Source organism: Gymnoscopelus braueri (genome assembly GCF_963280865.1).
Source record: "Gymnoscopelus braueri genome assembly, chromosome: 20".
Classification (NCBI taxonomy): Eukaryota; Metazoa; Chordata; class Actinopteri; order Myctophiformes; family Myctophidae; genus Gymnoscopelus; species Gymnoscopelus braueri.
The window spans coordinates 8,120,618-8,137,859 of NC_137622.1; the positions used below are offsets into that span (position 1 = coordinate 8,120,618).

Genomic DNA, 17,242 nt, shown 5'->3' on the forward strand with positions numbered 1-17,242 from the left:
AATAGCCAATTTAACATTGAGGTGCCCACTCTTCCAGTTTCCATATGTATGGCCTGGTTCTACCTATACATGTTATGTCTAATAGTCTCTACCTATATAGGGCCATGTCAGTTACCCTGTTCAACCTTTAGGACTGTCTAATACCTGTGTCTACTGTTTTGTTCATCAGTTGTTCTTTGGTCCTCTTCATCACTACTGACCACGTAACTCTCCGGACTCTTGGTGTGAGAACCTGACGGAGAACAGGAGGAGATAGGAAGAGAGAGAAGGTTAAGTAAGATGAAAGAGAAAGTGTCCAAAAAAATAAATGAATACATTATCTCTTTCTCCTTTTCTTCAGATTCTACCTCATCCGAGTTTCTTTTAGGATATGAACTGATTTAGGATCAGATCCTTGTACTTCTTACTATTGGTTGATTGCGAACGCGGAAGGAGGCGCGGCGCACGCCTCCGACCAAGTGGAGCTTACTATGTAACCCTGCTCAGGTTGTGTGTCTGTGTGTCTGTGTTCATGCCCTCATGTGACTCACATGCGTGCACTGCCTGTAAGCAGCCACCCGAGTGCGCCAGAGTGCAGGAATTTAGACAATGCTCTGCTTACAATGCACAACAGCCTACACACACACACACACACACACACAATGTCAATGTTCTCTCCCCATCACGGTGAAATAACACGGATTACAAGTCCGTAAATACACAATATTTTCAAGCTGCGTTCGCTTCCAGCGTTCGCGCGTTTTACTTGTTGTAATGTCACTGATCTAGGATCTGGTCCTTGTACTCCTTACTACAGGTTGGTTGATTATAATATTGCTGATCTAGGATCTGAAGTGAGTAGAAATCTAAAATGCAGTTGAATAAAAATAACACTTACCTTCATCAACCACCTGGACGGACAGACAAACAGACAGAAAAGTTACATTTAAAACCTGTTTACATTAGAATAAAATTAAGACTGAATGTGTTCAATAAGAAAACATTTACTATGGTAAGTCAACTTAAAAATGTAGATGGTTAGGCTGTGTGTGTGTGTGTGGGGGGGGTGCATACACTTTTTCAGCAATGACTAGTAGGACTAGTAACATGAATTCATCATCTTTATGGTCTGAGTCTCAGATTTGAGGGCTTGTTTCAACTATCGTCTCCTTCTTTGCAGTTGAAACTGTGGCAACGTGTTGATTCACCAGCGTTTAAATGTATAAAAGCACTGGATTTTGTGCTGCCTTGATGTGGCTGGTTAGCATAGCCTCTACCATATTCAACATATTGAAGGTTGTACAACACATCTCACATTTAGGGCAACTTGGGACAATGTATTTTTGCCATTGGAACGGTTCAATAAAAAAAATGGGGAAAAAACAGATGATTGATTGGCAGATGCTCTTGGATGAAATAGCTAACTGATAAACTAGTTTAAGGCAACAGACGAGCATGTAAGCGGAATAAGCCATCACTGTACGGAGCCTGGAGTGGTGTGTGTATGTCCATGGAGTGTCAAGAGAGACAGCGTGAGTGTGTGTGTGTGTGTTGTGCATCTCACCACTATAGAGTCATTGTTAGTCAGGTCAACAACAGCTGGGTCAGATCCCTCGCAGGTCAAATCTACTACATCACCTACACCTACACACAGTGATATTTTTAGTAGTAATACAAATAGCAGTCATACTAATAACTGTAGTGGTCATACTAATAGCAGTGGGAGCAGCAGTAGAGTAACAGTAGTAATAGTAGCCGGATATGCACATCATTTGTCATGTTCAACTCACCCATTAAGACCGGGAACGCATACTGTGTCTTTTAGATTTTTAGCTATAACCATTATGAAAAATCGTGAGAATGTGCAAATCTTTGAATATATTATGTTTTTTAAACCGAACATTTGTAACTCAAATCTTTACTTCTGGAGATTCTGCAAATGTCATCCAAATCTTCAGTTTTTTGAAAATATCAGTGGTGCCCAAACTTTTTTCATGTCAAGGACCCCAAAATTATATGTATTTGGCCACAGACCCCCCCCGCCCCCATCTCAAAATATGCTGTTCTAGGGACCCCCCAGAAGCAACGATTTGAGTGAAATATTTTCACTTTATAAATATTCAAAGATTTGCACACGTTTTCACAAAAGAAAAGCTGCTGCGCTATGAGCTTTTACTGTATATCTGCTATTTTTGAATAGCCAAAGAAATCTAAAATCAAAAAATTCCTGGATTGAATGGGTTAATGTGCTATATGGACAGCTCGCCCTGCGTCATCACGTACGGCCCTAACACCAACACTTACTGTTGCTGCTGCTGTCCAACACGTCTGTGGTATCGTTGGTGTCTGATGTGTCAGTGTTGGAGTTAGTGGGGCTAGTGTCACTTGCAGAGCTATCATCGTCAGCCATCCTGCTGGTCTTCTTGTTCCCCCTGGATTGAGTCGTGGACTTTCTCTTCCTCAGCCCCTGGAGGGAAAAAAACACAAATTTAAATTGGTAACACACGCACACAAAACAAACTAGCAAGGCCTAAAGCCTAAAGATACTGCTCAACATGTACAGTAGGTTTACAATGAATATAATAATGAATCTTAGCTGTGGTGTTAAGTAACTAAGTACGTTTTTCTTTACCGGAGTATTTCCAATTTGCTGTACTTTTACTTCTACCCCACTACATCTCAGAGGCAAATATTGTACTTTTACTCCACTACAATTAGTTGAAAACTTTAGTTACAAATTACTTTGTAGATTTTGATTACAAAACATACACTAACCACTTCAGCCCTATATATTTCAGCCATTTTAAAATAGCAGATCAACGTAATTTTTTTAACATTTTGGACATTCTGCACAATGAGTATTTTTACTTCTGGTACTTTAAGTACATTTTGATACCAATACTTTTGTACTTTTACTCAAGTACATTTTGAATTCTGGACTTTTAATTGTAACAGCGTATTTCTGCATTGCAGTATTGATACTTTTACTTAAGTAAAAAACTTGAGTACTTTTTCCACCACTGTTTCTTAGTCATTGTAAACCTTAGCCTTGATACAAGACTGTCGATCAATGTAAACCTATGTTCTTAATACCAACTGGGAACATAAAAGAAACACAGAGGAAGACTATGTTGACAATAAATAAGGGTGATCTACTTAAAATGAGTCTAGAACTTACTAATTAACTTACACTGCTCATGGTTCAGTCCTGTTGCTCGACAGCTTGGATAAAGACGAGAGAGAAAACACAAGAATGAAATAAAGTCTAGTGTGATATTTCATAACGGTAAAACTGTAGGATTACTTGACCCTTCGTGTCACCGTTGTTTGATAGATGCAGCATGCCAGTGTATTATTAAGGGAGTCTCTTTTCCCTGTGTTTCACCAAGGCGGACAGGGTTTTGAGGTTAGGTTTAGGCATAATTTCTGTGAGACTAGGGTTAAGGTTAGGCATAGTGTTTGTGAGGTTAGAGTTAGGGTTAGGCATAGTTTTAGTGAAGTTAAATGTTAGGATTTAGACGCAATCAAGGCGAAACACCAAGGAAAGTGGGAGTCCTGTATGTGTATTATTAAGATATATCTATCATTGTATATCTCACTTGTTCTCACATTGTTATTCAGAGTTGTATTTTTTCTGACCACTATAATGTTATTTAGATAGCATGTTGATGCGTTCATTTTTTAAATGTCAGGCTGTACCTCGTGCTGTTTGCATTTCTGCCTAATAAAAGTATTCAATCAATACAATATCTATAACTTGTTTTCTCTGCAACCCTACTTATGTGACCATTTGCCTTGTTGTCTATTGAACAGAGTTCATGCGTACTCTGCTTATTCCAATCTCACACTTGTAAGTCATCCTGGATAAGAGTCTGTTAAATCAGTTGTTCTCAAACTTTTTCATGTCAAGGACCCCCAAATTGACACTTATTAGCCCACTGACCCCAATTTGAAAATGTACGCCAGGGACCCCCATAAGAGAAGATTTTAACGGCCATGGCCCTTTATAGCAGTGATTCTCAATCTCAACCATTTTAATTTCAAGGACCCCTAGTTTTATATGCATTGGGCTACGGAGTACGGACCCCCATTTAATGGCATTTATACCTCTGGGACCCCAATTTATATTGTAATGTGTTAATTTAACAAACGGGTCCATTTGTACACTCTCCGAGTTACAGATTCATAAGGGTCCATTTGGTTCCTCACTATCATTTCATTTAGCTTCTGGGGACCCCCTGGAACTCCCTCAAGGACCTCTGGGGGTCCCCGGACCCCACTCTGCTCATATATGCCTAAATTGTAAGTGATATTAGTTCATGCTAACCAACTAAGCATTAGCTAATCGTTAGCATGCCAGTCGTTAGCTAAGCCTTATCCTATACGTTCTGTGACATACATGAACAACGTCATAAAGGTAACAAAGCACACAGACGGCCCTCCAACACACAGTGATAGTTAAAACATGAACATATAAACACAACATAGAGGCTAAACGGTCATAATGGTGGCTAAGATTAGCAGTTAGTTTCCCCACATTAATACCATATACCTACCCTTCGTGTTTACATTCAATGAACACCAGTTGACGTTTAATTGCTTGACAATAAGGAATAAAACATTATATATGTATATACATACAACGTATAAAATACAAACCTTTAGAAATTAATTCAAATCTAAACATTGTAAAGACCTACCGTTCTGTCAGAATGTGTTTGAGCTTCTTGTAGCAGCAGGCAGCAGAACTTCTTCTATGGTGGAGGACTGTGTGTGTACTTCCGGCTGCTGTTCGGCCCGCGAGCTTTTCTAGCGGCCGGGCAGCAGCAGTTCACTTCCGTTTGGTGGACTTCAAAATATATTTTTTTGTCAGTGGTGGAAAAAGTACTCACATGTTTTTTTTACTTAAGTAAAAGTATCAATACTGCAATGTAGAAATACTCTGCTACAAGTAAAAATCCGGAATTCAAAATTAACTCGAGTAAAAGTACAAAAAATATTGGCATCAAAATGTACTTAAAGTACCAAAAGTAGAAAGTAGCCTACTCATTATGCAGAATGTCCAATTTCACAGTTTTCAAATGTATTAATATGTATAAAAAACGTTTGAAAATAGCAGATCTACAAGCTCATAATGCACCGCATCGCAACGCATATGTGAGCTTGTAGATTGGCTATTTTCAAATGGCCGAAATGTGGTTGGGGCTGAAGTGGTTAATGTAGGCCTATGTTTTGTAATAATAATCAACATCTACAAAATAACTAGGAATTAAAGTTTTCAAATAATTGTAGTGGAGCAAAAGTACAATATTTGAAGTAAAAGTACTGAAATCTGGAAGTGCTCTAGTAAATAAAAAATACCTCAAAATTGTACTTAAGTACAGTACTTCAGTAAATGTATTTAGTTACTGGGCCAGGGACCACTGGTGGGCCAAGAGGGTATTGCAGGTGGCCCCCCAAATAATGCAATAGAGATTTTAATGATAATAAAAAGGGGTAAGTGATTTTTCTTTGGTTAAAATAAGCGTTAAATAGCTCTATACTCTGACAGTACTCATTCTACATAATTTGCATGTCCAAATCATGAGCTTGTAGATCTGCCATAAAAAGGGAGACATTTTTGTTGAACAAATTTGGAAAAGAAGATTACATTTTAACAACACAAATCTTGTATGGGGTCCCTGACACAAAATATTTTCAGATGGGGGTCTGCGGCCAACTAGCAACATATTAATTTTGGTGCCCTTGACATGAAAAGGTTTGAGAAGCACTGCTTTACACAACACAAATCAAATAAGACACATTTGTGAAAAATACATGCAAAAATACATGCAAATCAAGTTACAGATTTGTTGTATTTTGTGGGTTACAACTAATAAAGTCCAATAAAAACATCCATATAGTTCTTGTTCTGAATTGACCAGTGACCACACACACACACACACACACACACACACACACACACACACACACACACACACACACACACACACACACACACACACACACACACACACACACACACACACACACACACACACACACACACACACACACACACACACACACACACACACACACACACACACACACACACACACACACACACACACACACACACACACACACACACGCATGCACCGTTTCCGTATCCGTCCTAGACCCAGACCGGATCAGCAACTTGCAAAGCGACTTGATCCCAGTCTAATGTGGTCCAGGTTGGTGAATATTCAAGTAAAAAAAATAGAATGACGAAGCACTGCAGAAATATGTATTATGTTATATTAAAAACACTCACAAGAGTGATACGTTCTTTGTTTGATTCATACTTGGGACCCTATTTTGGCCCTATTATAGGTGAACATCTTTCAATGTTTTTCACAATCCCATATTAAGAGGGTGGGTCAATGGTGGACGTCACAAACGTAACATCCGGACTTGCAAGGCGCACCGTTGCTCCGAATTACTCTAAACTTGCCACACACACCGTCCAGGGGACTGCCTAGTCACATCAGGGGCCACCAGTTGCCCAGTCAGGGGCCCCCACAGGGCCACAGGCACTCCATTTCTACAATCCGTTTCAAACCTGGCACAAACACTGTTCAGTGGTCTGGCATGAGAATAGTCACACCAAAGCAGTGTTACAGCAGTGTCTAACACTTCAAATGCCCATAGCTCGGTTACCATTGCTCTGATGAGCGCAATGTAGGACTAGATTTGATGCAGTCTTCAAATCTAGTTTATGCAACTGTTTTTTAAACGTTTTAGAAAATAGCTGCTCCACAAGCTCACAACTTTGACACATTGTGAGCTTGAAGATAAGGTATTTTCAAATAGCCAAAGTATAATATTGGGCTTAAATAGTGGTTTAACAGTTCAGAGAACTGTCGGTAAAAACAAAACAAAAAAGGTGAATCTCAGGTGAGAACATAAAAAATCACACCCAGTGTGAAGTGGGCGGTGTGGTCATCACAGTGGTCATCATAGTGATGGAAGCTCACTTCCAAAAAAAATGATTTTTGGAAGTGCATAATCCTATTTATAGGTTATTAATGTCATCATGTGTCTCACTAGCCAATCACAGTGCTGAATAGAGTCAGCCAATAGAGTGAGCCAATCACAGTACAGCTAGGGGTGTACTAATGAGCCAATCACAATACAGCTAATGAGGTGTCCCAACCCCACTTATAAATGAAATCATTAAAATGGTAAATAATAAAATAAGTGGGTCTAATACGATGTTGGTTCCCTGAGAATCATGTGAATGACTAAATGTTAATGACGTTAATCTTGCCTAAATATGGAGGGACAATGCGAATGGGATAATAGATCTGAGATTATGAATTTGAAAAATGTGAAAAGAATTCAAACAAATATTCATAATATGTGAAAAATATTCAGAGATTTACTTCCCTGGCCTACAGGTAACCGGTACCGGACTGCTGATCAGTCCTCTGGTCTGCCAGATTAGCCGGGACAGATACACATACAAGATGGTTAGCCGCCTGGGTGACTCGCTGAAAAGAAAGCAAAAAAAGCACACACAAAATAAACACAAAAACACAATAAATGAATGAATAAATTAGGCTTACATTTTGATCAAAGTTGCAAAACCATAGCCCTGTGGCTATGGCTTTGCAACTTCCAAGTCAGAAGAAACTTTCCTTTGTTCTCTCTGCTCTTTGCTGCTATCATGAATATGCTGCAACTCTTTGGATCAAGAAAGAACGTCTTTGTTCTATAATATTTTTAGAAAATAAAATACAAAAAGCCCATTTGCTGAATTCTGACAGGCCGTGTCCTGTCAGAATAGGCCGTGTCCTGTCAGAATTCAGCACATGGGCACATGGGAATGGCTCTGAGTCTAATGTAAAGACTCAGTAAGAGGAACTAAATCAAATCAAAAAACGAAAATGAATAAACAAACAAACAAGACGGGGTCTACTAATAGTATGCTTCCTTGGTGTTATATTGAGGATTCTTTTGTATTCCACACACACAAACACACACACACAAAAGCCCCTTCTCTGATGGGGTGGTTTGAAAAAGGAGAGGGGTTTCAGATGATGGTCATCATGCATCACTTGTCACTATGTCTATCCGCACCTCCAGCAGGAAGGCGTCAGGCCGCTTCTGAGGGTTGACAGCCAGCATGTCCTGGAGAAGCTTCCGCACTCCCTCTGACATGGAGCTCCCACTCTTCTGAGGGATGCGGAGAACCATTTTGGGGTTCTCCAGCAATGCCTTGCCAACCGGCACAATTTCCGTGCCCTGCCGTATGTGGGTGCCAAGGAGTTCACGCTTGGACTCTGGGTCAATGAATGTGATCCGCTCAATCATAGCCCAGATGATGATGCCCAGGGCAAAGATGTCGGCCTTTGCCGTGTAGTGGCCCCCCCACACCTCGGGTGCCATGTAAGAGTCTGAGCCACAGGCCGACGACAGCCAAAAGTTGCTGACGTCAACAATGCTCCTCTTGCTGTTGGTTCCACCTCGTCCTCCGCCTGTCACAGCGCACATGTCACTGTCTTTGAAACTGGGATTACCTTTGCAGACCTTGCTGAGGCCAAAGTCAGCCAGCTTGAGGACTGGTGAGCCAGACTTCTGTGAAACGAGGATGTTGTCTGGTTTGAGGTCACGGTGAACAATGTTGTTCTTGTGTAAGAAAGCCACGGCACTTGCCAGTTGGCGCATGAAGCTTTTGTTGGTTTGGGGACTGTGCTGCCGTGACAAGATATACTGGTTGAGGTCCCCACCCTCACAGAACTCCATGACGAACCACAGGTAGCACGGCTCCTCCAGGTAACCTAGGATGCGCTCACCTTTGAGTGAGGTTTCCACCAGCCGCCGGTACAGTTTGGAACTTTTATTCCCATGACTCATCTTCTCGGCCATGTCATTCCTTTGTAACACACATTCCTCAAGTTGTACCACATTTTCGTGTTTTTGTCCCAGACTCGCCATGGCCCAGAACTCAGCCAGGGCCAGCTCGACCTTTTCAGGAGTGTCACACTGGACCTTTTTAACAGCTACCCGTGCCCCGGTTTGTCGGGTGATAGCTTCGTAAACAACCCCATAGTTTCCCCTGCCAAATTCGCGCAACAAACTGTAACGTGGCGCCATGACAACTGTGTGATCCAACAATTTGTTTTTACGGAAATTAATGGTGACAGTGTCTTCTTTCATGGGGCCATCCCCATCACTGTTTTCCAAGGCCTGCTTCATATTGGCGTCCGAGTTCTGCTTCTTCAACCGATTGACATGAATAATCGATCGGATAGGATAGGATAAGACTTCATTGGCTTTCCATAGCACGCTTCCCATCTTTCGTCTCCTCCGATTGCAAATGTTCATGTCTTTTTTGTTGAATTTGTGTGTTGAGGAGTTTTTCTTATCTTTAATTACTTTCATTCTAACTGCTTAGTTTGAAGTCCTGATGTTTAGTTTGCCTGAACATGAGATCTCTCAACTGTGTTGTTAAAGTGCTGTGCAATGTTCATTGCACAGCCTGCAGAATACGATTCTGTCGTATCTGTCGCACAATGAAAAATGAAAAGGTTTGTGAGCCTATATCATTTGTGGTGTAGGGTGACGCCATGAGCATTGCCCAAATATGATGTCAACCCTGGTGGTGGGGGTAATATAGATCTCTATATATATCTATTAGGTCACGGAATCTGTGTATCTGTCCGGGCATGTGTGTCACCAATGACCTTGGGTGTGTTGTGCCGAGTGATTCAGTTGGACAAACAGTTGTGCAGAACAGACAATCCATGAATGTCTGCATCTCTGTGTGTGTGTTCACAGATTGGCCACGCTTTGCGTCACGTTTGTGCCGCTGCACCAATATAAGTGGTGTAGTGTGCACAATAGAACTCCATTCCTTTACGGTGCAGAGCAGGAAGTGTTTGTATTTGTCTGTCTGTCTCCCATTTACGCGCATGTACGTCATCAACACGACGGCAGCATTTGACATCAGGAATCCCGGAATATCCATAGTAAGTCAATCGGTTATATGGTAGTGGGTACCACACTGGGTACTCTGATAACGGATACAACTAGTACTCTGACAACAAGTACAACTGGTATTGCATAAACGGGTGACATCACATGCATGGCATGACTCTGAAAGAGGCTAGTCGTCTATAAGAGGGTCTGTTCGTTTGTTTATCCAGAGCTAATCTCTGAAGCCCAGCTCCTTATCCAGACCTCAGTCATATCAAAACTTGACTACTGTAACTCCATACTGGCTTCCGGGCATGTGCACTTCTTAGGCCCCTCCAAATTATCCAGAATGCCACAGCACGCTTGGTCTTCAACCAGCCAAAATCTTTCACATGACTCCCCCCTTCTCCACTCCCTCCATTGGAGTACAAAACACTGATGTTGGCCAACAAAGCAACCAAAGGTATGGCACTGCCATATCTTCAAAGCCCGATCCAACCCTCCCGCTCACTCAGATCAGCTAACACAGAGTAGCTGTCAGAACCTTTCCTAAAACATCCAGGACAACACTCCACACGTCCCAGCCTCTTCTCCCTTCTGGCCTCCAATCTGTGGAACGAACTCCCCATCGTAATCTGAAGACTCACTTCTTCAGACTCCACTTTAGCCCGTAGCACTTGACAACCTTGCAGGCTTATGCAAATTTAAGATTCAAATTTTATTTAGATAGCATGCTATGGAGACAGATTTCATGTTTCGGGTTCATTTGTTGACCTAGCATCCTATAGTTTGTATAGTTCCGATGTACAGATTCTTTAAAATGTATATTATACTGTTTAGACTGATGATAGGTTTAACAATTTAAAGTCGTTTTTAGAAAGGGAGGTGACAGCTTCCTCTACTACTGTGAAGGTTCATGACGTCAGACTGCCTTAACATGTTACCTGTCATACCTGCCGTTCTACCTGTACTTTACTTCTATATCTTTATAATTTTCTTATTTTTATTTATTAAATACAGTATTCTTTTATTATTATCCTGCTGTTATATTGTACTAGCACAGTTTTGCGGAACATGTACCACCAATATTTCTGTGCTTGTACCTGTATGAGTGACAAATACACTCCTATTTATTATCTTGTATACCTCCAAGCTCACAACATGTATCGTGACGTGTTGTGATCTTCATCGGCTATTTTCACTATTTTGTTTTTAGTCGCAGCCAAAGGTCATGGCTATTTGTGGTTCCATGGCATGGAGAGGGAACCGTTGTATGGACCACAACACACCACTACAAATTCAATAACATAGTGGGAGTTTGGATCATCGCACCAAAATGAAGAGTAATCAAACGGTTGCACAACAACCATTAGGGGAGGTATAGAGACAAACCACACACATTTTGGGTGGAGTGCAATGAATTTTGGGGGAATTCCTCACTCCAAAGTGTTTCAATCAGTATCATGTTGGCACCATAACAGCCTCCTCCACATTTTAGCCTATAACTCTTGAACCGTAGGTAATACAATCAAATTTAGTTTTCCCCTGGATTCCCTGGACCATGATGCAACTCCACATAGTTCATTTGACACCTTTTGCTACTAGTCCTATGGACCCAAAGGTCACACATTATCTCTGGAGTCATATGATTAAAATCTATCTGTCAGATCGATTTTTCATGATCCGTTCTTCTGATTGACTACGACTGACTATCAAAGTTTGTGGATAGGGCCCATTTAGCAAAAAATGCCCCAAATCATGAACTGATCCGATTTGCCCCAAATCTTTTACATAGATTGAGGGGCATCTAAACAACGCAGAGCCAACCACAATTCTATTTACACCCATAGTGGGCACCACAAATTACTGTTGCACATGCATGATGTTTACAAAATTAGGCACAAATGCTCTTATGTGTCATGTGACAATGACGGTTAACCAAGGTTTTCATACTCCATATCGTTTGTGCCTGTAATTAGATCCACAAAATCGTGGCCGGGGCCTATGTTACGACACGATGGATGACGCGACGGCCCTGGGTAGGCAACCCAGCCTGGTGGACATCTGAGATCAGAGGAGTGGACCTTTCTAGTTTTTTACTCTAATTCTGGTTGTAAAAATGTTATGTTTACCTATGCAATTACCGTGTTGATATGTGCAAACCAAATGCAACATTAAGACTCACTGTAAACTAAACCAAAATGCTGTACTGGACTTAATAGCGGCTTGAGTTTGTATTTCCTATGTCATGACACATGAGCTGGAGTCCAAATAATGACCCCACCCCTGAGCTTAAAATCCTGGAATCCCGTCAATTGTTCAAGATAAATAAATAAAAACCCCATGCCACACAAAAGTCCCTTCTCCGACATGATGGTTTGGAAAGAGGGGAGGGGTGGAGCTTTGTGGTCATTATAGTTCAGTAGTTACTTCGTACATCCGCACCTCCAGCTCGAAGGCGTCAGGCCTTTCCTGAGGGTTTACAGCTAGCATGTCCTGGAGAAGTTTCCGCAGTCCCTGTGACATGCTCCTGGTCTTCTGCGGGATGTGTATAACTATATTGGGGTTCTCAAACAGTGCCTTCCCGACGGGCACAATTTCAGTGCCTTGCCGTATGTAGGTGCCGAGGAGTTCGCGGTTGGACTCTGGGTCAATGAATGTGGTCCGGTCAATCATAGCCCAGATGATGATACCCAGGGCAAAGATGTCAGCCTTTGCTGTGTAGTGGCCCTCCCACACCTCGGGTGCCATGTAGAAGGTTGAGCCACAGACCGACGACAGCCAGAAGTTGTTGACATCAACAGCGCTCTTGTTGTTGACTGCAACTCTTTTGCTGCCTGGCACTGTGCACTTGTTGCCGTCTCTGCAGCCTGAACCGAGACCTGTGCAGATTTTGCTGAGGCCAAAGTCAGCTACCTTGAGGATCGGTGAGCCGGACTTCTGTGAAATTAGGATGTTGTCTGGCTTGAGGTCACGGTGGACAATGTTGTTCTTGTGTAAGAAAGCCACAGCACGCGTCAGTTGGCGCATTAAGCTTTTGTTGGTGCGGGTATTGGGCCGCTGTGACAAGATATACTGGTTGAGGTCCCCGCCCTCACAGAACTCCATGACAAACCATAGGTAGCACGGCTCCTCCGGGTAACCCAGGATGCGCTCACTGTTTACAACAGTTTGGTAAAGTTTGGAATTTTTATTCCCATGACTCATCTTCTCGGCCATGTTATTCCTTTGTAACACACATTCCTCAAGCTGGACCACATTTTCGTGTTTCTTTCCCAGGCTCGCCATGGCGCAGAACTCGGCCAGGGCCATCTTGACATTTTCAGGAGTGTTGCACTGGACCTTTTTAACTGCTACCCGTGCCCTGGTTTTTCGGGTGATAGCTTCGTAAACAACCCCATAGTTTCCCCTGCCAACTTCACACAGCAAACTGTAACGTGGTGGCATAACCATGCCATGTTCCAAGCGTTGGTCTTTAAGGAAATTAATGGTGACATGGTCTTCTTCCATAGGGACGTCCCCACCGCTGCTGTTGTTCTCCACTGCCAGTGCCCGGTGGACTGTTCTGTCCACGTCCCGCCTCCTGAGACGAATTATGTCCCTTTTGGATCGAATAGGATATGGTAACACTTTCCATGGGAAGCTTCTCATCTTTTGCCGTCTCCTCCCATTGCAAATATCCATTATTTATCTTTAGTCAAAAACACAAGTGTTATAAGGAAGTTATTTATCTTTAATAATTTTTATTGAAACTAGTTAGTTTGAGAACTTGCTGACGGAGTGAATGTGAGGTATCTCGCTGTGATGTCAAAATGCTTAAAAAATAAGGTGAGGCTAATTGACCAACCTTGAAAATAAATTCTGTATGTTTGACTGTCTTTTGGATTGTGCCAAAAACCCAAACCTGCCGCACAATGAGAATCTGAACAGTCATTGCGCTTTATATCATATAGCGTGACATCAACAGCATTGCCCAAATAGGTGTCAACCCTGGCCAAATAGCCGCTATATAAACTTGAAGTTATGGGTGTGTCCGTGTGGCTGTGGGTCTGTGTGAGAGATCTCCATATATGGTCATAAAATGGATACAGGCAGACAGACAGGTGAAGAGATAGAAAGACGGTTACAGTGGGTACTCTGACAACAGGTATAGCATAACCGGGTAGGGCATGCATTCCCTATTTGCATCGTTCCCAACTCAGAGTAGATCAGTGCACCGGTCTAGTCTACTATAGTCTCGCGTAGCCAAACTATTACACAATCTCCGAATGCTATATAGAGTCTGGAACTACACCTCCCGAAAGCCCAGAGAGGGCGCTGGCATTTCCGTTCACGAAAATATATTTTAAAATATCTTTAAATTAAATTTTTTAGTTTCCATTAGTGTGGGGAGGAGGCTTCACATCCTCTTTATATTTTACTCATGATCAGAGCGTCTGTGCTCCAGACTGTATGACCGGAACATTTGAAAATTGTGGGAGGCAACAGTCTGGCCACGCGAGACTATGTTAGTCTACTATAAAGTTGAAGTTGTGGGTGTGTCTATGGGTCTGTGTATCCATGACGATGATGCCCTAATATGGACATGGTACTGCTGTCACAGTACAGCGAGACATCATAATGACTAACATCATAGACTGACCATGAACTACAGCGCATATGCCCATATATGGACATGCCTGACATATATGGACACAATAATGACATCACAGTGCTGCATCATAGATGCCTGACATCATCGACTGGCCTCAACCTAATGCACATTAATCTGGGCAACGCTATGACCGATACGCACAGACTGTGCCAGTTAGGGAGCCGTGTGGAACATTTCCCTAAGGACAACAAAAGCATCTTTGAACCTTGCAGTTCCGGTCCAGTGACTCTGGGAAGTGGGTGGTGTGACTTCTCAGTTAGTTTACACATTCAATGATGGACATCTGTGGGTCTGTGGACGCTGCAGTTCCCACGAACATCCTTGCTGCTAAGACAGCTGAGGTTCGAGCCAATCAGGTCAACTGGCAATCCTACCTTCAGGTTCAGATAATTTCTGCTGAGGACTGTGAGTTTGTTAAGAAGTTTGTGGTGGCTCGCTCTGAGGATAAACAGGCCATTCTGACCAATGAAGGACATCAGTATGCGAAGACGTTTCTGAACCTGATGGCTCAAATCTCCAAGGAGCAGACGATCCAGTACATCTTGACTCTGATTGATGACACTCTGCAGCAGGAGAAAAAACAGAGGGTGAACATCTTCTTTGACTATGCCAAGAAGACTAAGAACACTGCATGGTCCTACTTTCTTCCCAAACTGAACCGCCAGGATCTATTCACTGTCCACATGGCTGCAAGGATCACAGCCAAACTGGCCACCTGGGGATGCGACCTGATGGAAGGAAGTGACCTCAATTGCTACTTCAATTGGATCAAGACTCAACTCAGCTCACAAAACCTACATGGTACATGCCAAGAAACAGGCACTGGAACAAGGACTATTTCCCCCAGCGAAAGCTCTCAGTACATCCACTGTGTGGCCGGTTGCCTTCAGCTGATGCTCAGGGTTAACGAGTATCGCTTTGCATGGGTGGCGGCTGATGGCGTAAACTGCATTACTGCTGTTCTGAGCAACAAGTGTGACTTCCAGCTTCAGTACCAGATGATCTTCTGCATTTGGCTCCTGGCCTTCAGCCCCCAACTCTGTGAGCAGCTGCGACGCTACAACATTGTGCCTGCCTTGTCCGGCATCTTCCAGGACTCTGTTAAGGAGAAGGTCACTCGCATCATTCTGGCCACCTTCCGCAACCTCCTGGAGATGTCTGCAGAGAAGGAGACGTGCCAGGAGTATGCCCTGGCCATGATACAGTGCAATGTGCTGAAGCAGTTGGAGAACATCAGCCAGCAGAAGTATGATGACAAAGACATCACAGACGACATCAAGTTCCTGCTAGAGCGTCTTGAACAGAGCATGCAAGACTTCACCTCCTTTGACGAGTACAGCTTTGAGCTCAAGTCTAGCCGCCTGAAATGGAGTCCTGTGCACAAATCTGAGAATTTCTGGTGTGAGAATGCCGTCCGTCTGAATGAGAATAACTATGAGCTCCTCAAGGTCTTAACCAGGTCGTTAGAGGTGTCAGATGACCCACAGGTCATCGCGGTGGCAGCCCACGACATCGGAGAGTACGTGCGACACTATCCACGTGGCAAACGAATGATTGAGCACCTGGGTGGAAAGCAACTGGTGATGAACCACATGTACCATGAGGATCAGCTGGTCCGCTACAACGCCCTGCTGGCTGTGCAGAAACTCATGATTCCATTGGGAAAATCTAGGAAAACAACTGGTCTACTAACCAGCAGCAACAACCCCATGCCGTGGCAGCCAGAAGCTTAACTCTTCTTGTGCATGATGTATGTGTCCGCTGTCTATGTGTGGATAATCAATGAATGTACCGTATGTGCATAACTCATATTGCAGTTTTAATGATCAAACTGTGGAGGGTATGGGGGGGCTAGGGTAGAAGAAACCTGATGCCGTCCTAGTTATGATAATGGTTACTGCGCTAACTACTACTCTGACAGTGGGATGGATACAAAGTGTATTGCATAACCAGAGGAGTACTATGCGTTCAACAGGCATTGGCCTAGTGGTCATGAAATGTGGACATGACAGAAGATCACAGATAATACAAGCAGGAAATAGACTTTCTCAGAGTGTGGCTGGCATCTCCCTTAGGGATAAGGTAAGAAGAAAGCTCAGTAATCCATGAAGTACTCAGACTATGACCCTTTGCATAGAAAGGAGCCAGTTGAGGTGGTTTGGGCATCCCTAGGGAGGTTTCCAGGCACACCCAGCTGAGAAGAGACCGTGGGATTATATCTCCAGGCAGGCCTGGGGATCGCCTTGGGATCCTCCTGTCAGAGCTGGGTAATGTTGTAAGGGAAAGGGAAAGTCTGAGGTGTTCTCTGCTGGAACTGCTACCCGATTGACTTTGGATAAGTGGTTTGGATAAGATGAATGGATGGATGGATTTGGTCAAATTTGAATGAGATGAATCACTAGACATTACTGTTGCAATTTTTTGCACCAGTTTCCTTTTGGATCCCATGTTAAATCGGTTGGGCTGTTCATACCTCCTGCGTGTGTAGCAGGCTCCCGATGTTCAGCAATCGTTTCGGCATCTGGTGTTTTCACAGCACTTCCACATATAGGGCACTATTTTGTGCGTCTTAAGTACCAGGTCTTATGACTTAACTCAAGACCTGGAGGTGTGGCCAACGCTGTTTGGCCCCTCAAAATAGCCAAAGACGTGCAAAATAGGGCC

The 17,242-nt window shown here is 43.0% G+C and overlaps 4 protein-coding genes across 7 annotated transcripts in view; 1 reads left to right on the forward strand and 3 right to left on the reverse strand.

Moving 5' to 3' along the window:
• LOC308075808 (E3 ubiquitin-protein ligase RNF4-like) overlaps positions 1–17,242 on the reverse strand; it is a 72,210-nt gene that overhangs the window by 2,904 nt on the left and 52,064 nt on the right. The window contains exons 1-6 of one of the 4 annotated variants that reach the window (XM_080415769.1): positions 4,680–4,731; positions 3,158–3,201; positions 2,284–2,446; positions 1,544–1,623; positions 878–890; positions 145–232 (exon numbers count right to left, since the gene is read on the reverse strand). In XM_080415769.1, the coding sequence (XP_080271895.1) occupies positions 145–232; positions 878–890; positions 1,544–1,623; positions 2,284–2,389 (287 nt within the window). In that variant the 5' untranslated portion in view covers positions 2,390–2,446; positions 3,158–3,201; positions 4,680–4,731. Of the gene's footprint in view, positions 1–144; positions 233–877; positions 891–1,543; positions 1,624–2,283; positions 2,447–3,157; positions 3,202–4,679; positions 4,732–17,242 lie in introns of those variants that run through there. The other 3 variants (XM_080415767.1, XM_080415770.1, XM_080415768.1) reach the window with 3 other exon arrangements.
• Positions 8,053–9,102, reverse strand: LOC308075857 (serine/threonine-protein kinase 35-like; the record flags this gene model as incomplete). The annotated part of the gene is made up of 1 exon (XM_080415835.1): positions 8,053–9,102. The coding sequence occupies one exon, from the start codon at positions 9,100–9,102 to the stop codon at positions 8,053–8,055; it is 1,050 nt and encodes a 349-aa protein (XP_080271961.1).
• On the reverse strand, positions 12,337–13,575 carry LOC308076427 (serine/threonine-protein kinase PDIK1L-like; the record flags this gene model as incomplete). Its single annotated transcript, XM_080416659.1, has 1 exon — positions 12,337–13,575. The coding sequence occupies one exon, from the start codon at positions 13,573–13,575 to the stop codon at positions 12,337–12,339; it is 1,239 nt and encodes a 412-aa protein (XP_080272785.1).
• Positions 14,854–16,364, forward strand: LOC308076428 (V-type proton ATPase subunit H-like; the record flags this gene model as incomplete). The annotated part of the gene is given in 3 exon segments (XM_080416660.1): positions 14,854–16,232; positions 16,234–16,260; positions 16,262–16,364. Coding segments are annotated over 3 exon segments (1,509 nt in total).